This window comes from Oncorhynchus mykiss, chromosome 15 (genome assembly GCF_013265735.2).
Source record: "Oncorhynchus mykiss isolate Arlee chromosome 15, USDA_OmykA_1.1, whole genome shotgun sequence".
In the NCBI taxonomy this organism is placed as follows: domain Eukaryota; kingdom Metazoa; phylum Chordata; class Actinopteri; order Salmoniformes; family Salmonidae; genus Oncorhynchus; species Oncorhynchus mykiss.
The window spans coordinates 36,670,290-36,679,654 of NC_048579.1; the positions used below are offsets into that span (position 1 = coordinate 36,670,290).

Consider the following 9,365-nt stretch of genomic DNA (forward strand, 5'->3'; position numbering starts at 1 on the left):
CTTCAAGCATCTTCATATGGTCAGCAACAACACAAAGCAGTTCCCTCTTATCGGGGTCATTTTCCTCCTTATTGCTGAAGTTCAAAACAGTGCCACTGAAGGCTGTCATGACCTGTCCTGTTAAATGTGTCATATCCACCTCAACACCATCCTCTCTGAGAACAACAATCTGCTCAACACTCTTCCCATTAATATACATCTGAAGTATGTTGGAAACGCCAGACACCATCTCCTCAACAACCTTGGTTCTGGAGACACCACCACTGGCAAAAATAACAGGGGACATTCGGCCAGAGATGGGAGTTTGGATAGCCACAGAGATTATGGAATTGACCTTCTTTGACACTTCTCCAACAATAACCCGGGATAGACTTTGAGTGTCTACCTGGTCCTCTCTTTGGATACAGAGGACATTGTTCAGCGACTCTTTGAAGGAATCCTGGACACCAGTGAGGAGACTGTCCTCAGTAATCCCAAAAAAGTCCCTGAGTGGCTCAGATGATATAGACTCACCATCTCCCTGAGTATTTGGCAACACTGTCTGAGACCTTTGAGAATACAAAGCAAACAATACAGCATTCCATATTCAATAGTAGACACAGTAGTGACATTAATACATCATTCAGTAATCAGTTAAACTGGTCATTAAGAGTAAACTGTTATACAGATAACAAAACATATTTTCACAAAATGGGTTATGAATAGTTAGGTGAAACCGGTTTCTTTAGGAATGACTGAACATACCCATTACGTGAGGAGCTTGATTTGGCCGTGCAAGACCTTGAGGATTTGCTGCTGCCTCTCTTGCGAACCTTCAGGTTTGTGCTAGAGGATCTCTCTGATTCTGTCAGAGACTTGCCAGATACTGGAGACACGTGGCTGTATATCCGTACAAAACGGAAAATTGCAGGGATGATGACCTCCAGGATGGCCTCAGATACAAACCGCACAATCTCCAGGCACATCTCTGCAAGCAATGCCCTCATCACCTGTAGGACCGAAACAGTGTAGGTAGATTACTCATAGCCGGGCTCTGAAACCAAGCTCCTCGAAGAGATACCAACAATCTCACATATGTTCATGAGAATCATGAAAGTGGCATACATTGGAAAGCATGAAAAGCAGTAGGCTACTAAAAAGCTCTTTGAATGTAACTGTTTGTGATAATGTGGATGATACTGTAGATAGATAAAAGGTTTGTATCTAATATTCTTGAAACATCTATTAATATATCTATGAATCATTTTCAGGGTTAAGGGACTTACAGGGTCCATCCTGCCAATGCTTAACTGCCTCCATTGCCTATAGGAGATAATTAGATGTTTTTAGCACCAAAAAGCACACCAACACACATACAATTTATAAAATCCTCCAGATGACATTGCATTCAAATACTACAATATAAGTTTGGACATACTCCTCAGTAAGTTTTTCCAGAAACCGGATGATAATCGGGTTGAAAGCATCCGGATCGATTGGCGGGAGGTCAAGAGCCCTGGTCTGACAGGCCCTGGAGACACACTCACTTAGGATCTTCTCATTAGATTGTCCCTGGTGAGATGTCCCCTGAACTGCCATCCCAGAGAATTCCACAGATGTAGAGGGATCTGTGTGCAAAGCAGCATTCACCAAGGTAAAGAAGTCAGAAAACATGTAACCTTCTGAGGCAAATATGTATTAGCCAACTTTGTGAAGTTAAGTAGCCAAGAAAGTATAACATGTGCACTCTGCTATTAGTCTTCTGCTCAATAGATGTCCATACTAAATTAGATTTACATGCAAAAGGATTACATTCAGTGAAATTAGTGTTTCATTTATGACCTGCATCAGTGATCTGCTCCACTTTGTTTCTCTTGGTCCTCTTGGCCTAAAAATACAATACAGTCAATGATATACACGTAGATACTGTATGAAGCCATCCCAATACAGCCCTTTGAGTAGAGCAAGGGTAAGACTGATTGCAGGGCTGTCCCCGACAAAAACAAATATTTGTCGACCGAGAGTCATCCTGTTCTAATGTTAAAATGTATTTTTCCATATCAGACACAGCCTATGTGTTTGAATACAATCACCTACATAGGCACTGAGCTTGGCTGATGCTTTAAGCACACTGTTTAATTAAATAATTAAGACACACAAATGACTCAAGAAAGAGCCCGATGGTGACACTGTATTAAAATAAATGACAGCGAGTGCCTGTGTGACAGGTGCACGTTGTCTCGCTCTCCTCCTTACTGCAGCGAAAAGGCACCACATAACAGCAAGTGTTTATTGTGCTGTCCATGCTGAAGACGCAATATCATTTCAGCCATTTAGTTTCTTCCTTACAGTTCTGGAAACTTCTTCTTTACAGTTCTGGAAACTTCTTCTTTACAGTTCTGGAAACTTTAGAGTGTTTTCTATCCTAATCTGACAATTGTATGCATATTCTAGTTTCTGGGGCTGAGAAATAGGCCGTTTCAAATGGGTATGTTTTTTATCCAAAAACGAAAATACTGCCCCCTACGCGCAAAAGGTTAAGCAAATGTTAAGCAATACCAGTCTGTTCTAATGACTAAAAATTATAAAGCCATTATTACAGCATAGCAAATATTAAAAACAACCGAATCTGTGAAATTGCTTAATTCAACATTTTGCTGGTGCATGAGGCTTGGTGCTCACAGAATCAGTAGGCTATTAAACAAATACTCAAACAGGCAATAGAAGCTATATCTGTCTTACTCCTGTATATATGTATACAGTACCAGTCAAAAGTTTGGACACACCTACTCATTCAAGGCTTTTCTTTATTTGTACTATTTTCTACATTGTAGAATAGTAGTGAAGACATCAAAACTATGAAATAACACATGGAATCATTTAGGTACCAAAAAGTGTTAAACAAATCTAAATATATTTTATATTTGAGATTCTTCAAAGTAGCCATCCTTTGCCTTGATGGCAGCTTTGTACACTCTTGGCATTCTCTCAACCAGCTTCACCTGGAATGCTTTTCCAACAGTCTTGAAGGAGTTCCCACATATGCTGAGAACTTATTGGCTACTTTTCCTTCACTCTGTGGTCCAATTCATCCCAAAACATCTCAATTGGGTTGAGGTTGGGTGATTGTGGATGTCAGGTCATCTGATGCAGCCCTCCATCACTCTCCTTCTTGGTCAAATAGCCCTTACACAGCCTGGAGACGCAAACCAGATGGGATGGCGTATCACTGCAGAATACTATGGTAGCCATGCTGGTTAAGTGTGCCTTGAATTCTAAATAAATCACAGACAGTGTCACCAACAAAGCGCCCCCACATTATCACACCTCCTCCTTGCTTCATGGTGGGAACCACACATGCGGAGATCATCTGTACGCCTACTCTCACAAAGACATTGTTAGAATTTGGACTTATCAGACCAAAGGACAGATTTCCACCAGTCTAATGTACATTGCTTGTGTTTCTTGGCCCAAGCAAGTCTCTTCTTCTTATTGGTGTCCTTTAGTAGTGCTTTCTTCGCAGCAATTTGACCACGAAGGCCTGATTCACGCAGTCTCCTCTGAACAGTTGATGTTGAGATGTGTTGGTGACTTGAACTCTGTGAAGCATTTATTTGGGCTGCAGTGTGAGGTGCAGTTAACTCTAAAGAACGTATCCTCTGCAGCCGAGTTAACTCTGTCTTCCTTTCCTGTGGCGGTCCTCATGAGAGCCAGTTTCATCATAGTGCTTGATGGTTTTTGCGACTTGATGGTTTTTGCACTTGATGAAAAGTTCAAAGTTCTTTAAATTCTCCGGATTGACTTAACTTCATGTCTTAAAGTAATGACGGACTGCTGTTTCTCTTTGCTTATTTGAACTGTTCTTGCCATAATATGAACTTGGTCTTTTACCAAATAGGGCTATCTTATGTATACCAACCCTACCTTGTCACAACACAACTGATTAGCTCAAATTCATTAAGAATGAAATAAATTCCTTTACTTAATTTTTAACAAGGCACACATGTTAATTTATGAAATGCATTCCAGGTGACTACCTCATGAAGCTGGTTGAGAGAATGCCAAGCGTGTGCAAAGCTGTCATCAAGGCAAAGGGCTACTTTGAATAATCTCAAATGTAAAATATATTTTGATTTGTTTAACACTTTTTTGATACCTACATGATTCCATATGTGTTATTTCATAGTTTTGATGTCTTCACTATTATTCTACAATGTAGAAAATAGTAAAAATAAAGAAAAACCCTTTCGACTGGTAATATATACACTGCTCAAAAAAATAAAGGGAACACTAAAAAAAACACATCCTAGATCTGAATGAATGAAATATTCTTATTAAATACTTTTTTCTTTACATAGTTGAATGTGCTGACAACAAAATCACACAAAAATGATCAATGGAAATCAAATTTATCAACCCATGGAGGTCTGGATTTGGAGTCACACTTAAAATTAAAGTGGAAAACCACACTACAGGCTGATCCAACTTTGATGTAATGTCCTTAAAACAAGTCCAAATGAGGCTCAGTAGTGTGTGTGGCCTCCACGTACCTGTATGACCTCCCTACAACGCCTGGGCATGCTCCTGATGAGGTGGTGGATGGTCTCCTGAGGGATCTCCTCCCAGACCTTGACTAAAGCATCCGCCAACTCCTGGACAGTCTGTGGTGGATGGAGCGAGACATGATGTCCCAGATGTGCTCAATTGGATTCAGGTCTGGGGAACGGGCGGGCCAGTCCATAGCAGCAATGCCTTCCTCTTGCAGGAACTGCTGACACACTCCAGCCACATGAGGTCTAGCATTGTCTTGCATTAGGAGGAACCCAGGGCCAACCGCACCAGCATATGGTCTCACAAGGGGTCTGAGGATCTCATCTCGGTACCTAATGGCATGGAGGGCTGTGCGGCCCCCCAAAGAAATGCCACCCCACACCATAACTGACCCTCCGCCAAACCGGTCATGCTGGAGGATGTTGCAGACAGCAGAACGTTCTCCACGGCGTCTCCAGACTGTCACGTCTGTCACATGTGCTCAGTGTGAACCTGCTTTCATCTGTGAAGAGCACGGGCGCCAGTGGCGAATTTGCCAATCTTGGTGTTCTCTGGCAAATGAAAAACGTCCTGCACTGTGTTGGGCTGTAAGCACAACCCCCACCTGTGGACGCCGGGCCCTCATACCACCCTCATGGAGTCTGTTTCTGACCGTTTGAGCAGACACATGCACATTTGTGGCCTGCTGGTGGTCATTTTGCAGTGCTCTGGCAGTGCTCCTCCTGCTACTCCTTGCACAAAGGCGGAGGTAGCGGTCCTGCTGCTGGGTTGTTGCCCTCCTACGGCCTCCTCCACGTCTCCTGATGTACTGGCCTGTCTCCTGGTAGCGCCTCCATGCTCTGGACACTACGCTGACAGACACAGCAAACCTTCTTGCCACAGCTCGCATTGATGTTCCATCCTGGATGAGCTGCACTACCTGAGCCACTTGTGTGGGTTGTACACTCCGTCTCATGCTACCACTAGAGTGAAAGCACCGCCAGCATTCAAAAGTGACCAAAACATCAGCCAGGAAGCATAGGAACTGAGAAGTGGTCTGTGGTCCCCACCTGCAGAACCACTCCTTTATTGGGGGTGTCTAGCTAATTGCCTATAATTTCCACCTGTTGTCTATTCCATTTGCACAACAGCATGTGAAATGTATTGTCAATCAGTGTTGCTTCCTAAGTGGACAGTTTGATTTCACAGAAGTGTGATTGACTTGGAGTTACATTGTGTTGTTTAAGTGTTCCCTTTATTTGAGCAGTGTATATGGATGATTTACAAAGCCAGGCACATTTAACAATTAGGCTTTTGATTATAGACCTAATTTAGTTGGGTTTTCCTCTCTCCTCAATTTTCTTAGACAATTAGGCTAAGGCCAGGGCTGTTTCCACATCTCTGCTACTGCTGCTGCCTCTGCAGCATTGTTCTCAATCCCAATATGCTGGTTAACTTTGTTATTATGCACATAGCAACATAGGAAAGGGCGGCAATTATACGGAGCACTGAAGATTATGTTTCAGAACCATGGACAGCGACCGTATCCAATGCAGGAGAAAGCGCATTTGTTATAAAATAATATGATTTATTAGTGTTGCGCCATTATTTTTAAATGATATAACCATATAAAATGTCAGTATCACGTCTTAGCGTGATGGACTGTGCCATCCCTGTGGCCGCGGCAATGGATTAGTCAACTGAGACAGGCGCGAATCAGACAGGTGTCCATGTGCACCATGAAGAAAACAAACTTTTGCGGCTGCTCGACTTAAGAAATCCCAGTCAACCAACAGCCTATCGACCAAACTGTCAACCAAATGGGGTCAGCCCTAGATTTACTATTAGGAGATAAAAGGGTATTGCATGGGCAATTTACCTTCCTCGGAACAACATGCTGTAGGGGCAGGTTACAGATATGAAAGATATCACAAATATCCACATCTCTGCTCAATCTATTCCCTTACCTTGACTTTATTTCTCTTCACGGCATCCTGCTGCATCTGAGGCAGGGGATCCTTCTTCACCTTTTCCTCATCTTCATCATTCTGATTATCAACAAAATCTCTCTCAGCCGCATCACTATCAGTGCTCTGTTCAACTGTGGACCTGTTGGCACCTGTCCTCCTCTTGGTCTAAAAAGACAATACAGTCAATGACATACTGTATGTTGCCGTTGCTATACAGGCCTTTGAGAAGAGCTACAGTAAACAATTGGTGATTGAATATTAAGAGATGGAAGTCTGTTGTAAGGACAATTTACCCTCCAACCTCACAACAACATGTTATATGGCATATTGGACAGGTTTAAAGTGTGGACATGTAAGACCCCAGATTTCCCTTTCTCTCCTCAGTCTATTCTCTCACCTTAACTTTTCTCCTTGTCACAGCCTTCAGCTCGATCTGAGGCAGGGGATCTTTCACTTCACTATCTTCTGGATAGTTTAAACTCTGGATATCATTCTTCATTTTCTGGACTTGACCTTCCAAACTTTGATGATCATGTGGATCATCTTCATTTAAACTCTGATTGGAAGAAATGGACCATTCTTTAAATGCTCATGGATATGGACAATATACCACAGCTAAGAGCTGTTCTTACAAGTGACACAACGCACAGTTATTATAAACTGGTTACCAACTTAATTAGAAGAGGACAAATAAATGTTTTACGCTCTGATATACCATAGCTTTCAGCCAATCAGCATTCAATTAATTTAAAAAAAATAACAGAACAGGTTTTCGCTATAAATACACATAGATTATATTGCTTGATATCAAGATTCGTAATTAATGCGTTATGGAGTCACCTATTATTATTATTATAATTTAGGTAGAATTATGATAAATAGCCTACTACTGTTATCTTTGCAATGATCATATTTGATGTATAACAAGTCCCATAGGTTATTATAATGCATTCATTTGTTTTACAATATTACAAATTATAATATTAGCGGCACATTAACGTTAGCCCACACTGCCACCCAGCTGCCACTACTTGCGGCACCCCTACCGCCATGTCCTGTAAACCCTGCAGCATAAAAAAAGACGGTGGAGCGGTTCCTGCACCACTGCATGGGGCTTCTCTGTTAGCAATTCATAGGCTTACCTTATTATCCTCCATGGTTAAAGTCTATGGCTGGAGCCTATATTCCCACCATGTAAAACTTTACCAAGTGATTACCAAAGAGATAAACTATCGCATTTTATACGGTAACTCAGCCAACGTCATAATGTGAATGCACTTTGACGTAATAAAACAACTTCAGGGATGATCTGTCAATCAATGCCATCAGCGACGCAATACTGGATCCCCATACCACTAAAAAGACCACTCGAAACAATAAATACTGGTGTATTAGCTACGTGTCCGTTGTTTTGTACAATAATGTGATGAGACAACAAATAAATAAGTAAACAACAGCCGTCACCAATGATGAGCAATACATAACATTGTAAATAAGAATGCGTTCTTAACTGACTTGCCTCGTTAAATAAGGTTAAATCATTTAAAAAAAAAAATAATAATAATAAAATGCAGTAATTTGAGAAGAACGCTTGAGGGCGACTACGAACCAGTTTTGAATAAACGAGGACAGAAACATGCCATGTGTTGTTGGGTCAGAGGCGAAGGGTCATAGTTGAAATGAGAAAAAATGGTGGCGCACGCAGAAATACACGTGGTTCACCGTGGTGGCAACAAAATAAACTTCAGAGAGACAGTTATTACAAATGATTCCAACTACATTGTAGCTGACATGAGCTAAACCTGAATTCACTGTATGACACAAGTATGTCATGGATGCAAACTGTAGCCCTGGCTAGCACGTTAGCTAACGTGTTACTGTGTAGCTACAACACAAGTATTCTAATCTTGAGAGAAACGTAACGTTGACTTGTTGTCTGTGGTCCTGCAAGAATTATGGGTCCGATTCCCGGGAGCACCCATACGTAAAATGTATACGTGCATGGCCATTGCTTTGTCCCGCAACGAACTATTGTTGATACAGACGACTTCCGTACGTGTCCCTTTTACTCAAGTTAAAGTCACCCAGTAAAATACTAGAGTAATAGTCTAAAAGTATTTGGTTTTAAATATACTTAAGTATCAAAAATGTAATTGGATACAATATACTTATAAACCTATAAATATTTTCAAATTCCTTATATTAATAAGCAAACCAGATGGCACCATATTCTTGTTTTTTTCATTTATGGATAGCTAGGGGCTCCAACACTGACATAATTTACAAATTAAGCAGATATAGATTAGAATGTTAGATTAGAACATTGTGCAAGGTTATTGTCCATTGTGCCAATGAAGCTGTTCTTATGCTACACCCTCGGGAGTGTGGTGTCAGGAAAATAACCTCACGCTCAACGTCAACAAAACAAAGGAGATGATCGTGGACTTCAGGAAACAGCAGAGGGAGAAACCCCCCTATCCACATCAATAGGACAGTAGTGGAGAAATTGAAAGTTAAATTCCTCGGCGTACACATCACGGACAAATTGAAATGGTCCACCCACACAGACCGCATGGTGAAGGAGGCACAACAGCGCCTCTTCAACCTCAGGAGGCTGAAGAAATTTGGCTTCAACCTCAGGAGGCTGAAGAAATTTGGCACAATCGAGAGCATCCTGTATCACCGCCTGGTACAGCAACTGCACAACGCATCACCGGGGTAAAACTACCTGCCCTCCAGGACACTTACACCACCCGATGTCACAGGAAGGCAAAAAAAGACCAAGGACAACAACCACCCGAGCCACTGCCTGTTCACCCTGCTATTATCCAGAAGGCGAGGTCAGTACAGGTGCATCAAAGCTGGGACCGAGAGACTGAAAAATAG

General features: G+C 41.8%; 1 protein-coding gene across 2 annotated transcripts; it reads right to left on the reverse strand.

Moving 5' to 3' along the window:
- Window positions 1–624: 624 nt before the first annotated feature.
- LOC118938796 lies at window positions 625–7,143 on the reverse strand. 2 transcript variants are annotated; one of them, XM_036944317.1, is made up of 6 exons: window positions 6,877–7,143; window positions 6,477–6,644; window positions 1,822–1,867; window positions 1,418–1,607; window positions 1,266–1,302; window positions 625–989 (listed from the first exon to the last, which is right to left on the reverse strand). In XM_036944317.1, the coding sequence occupies exons 1-6, from the start codon at window positions 6,976–6,978 to the stop codon at window positions 696–698; spliced, it is 837 nt and encodes a 278-aa protein (XP_036800212.1). In that variant the 5' UTR covers window positions 6,979–7,143; the 3' UTR covers window positions 625–695. The 2 variants fall into 2 exon arrangements, with proteins under 2 accessions (XP_036800212.1, XP_036800213.1); XM_036944318.1 differs by lacking the exon at window positions 1,266–1,302 and having other exon boundaries at window positions 877–989.
- Window positions 7,144–9,365: the final 2,222 nt, after the last annotated feature.

Excerpts from the sequence above, each read along its gene's own strand:
- LOC118938796 (XM_036944317.1), bottom strand. The coding sequence starts at position 6,978 with ATGAAGAATGATATCCAGAGTTTAAACTATCCAGAAGATAGTGAAGTG. Across the intron at positions 1,868-6,476 it reads TGAAGAGAAATAAAGTCAAG|GCCAAGAGGACCAAGAGAAA; the intron begins GTAAGGGAATAG and ends TTGTATTTTTAG. Across the intron at positions 1,303-1,417 it reads CTGGAAAAACTTACTGAGGA|GCAATGGAGGCAGTTAAGCA; the intron begins GTATGTCCAAAC and ends TATCTCCTATAG.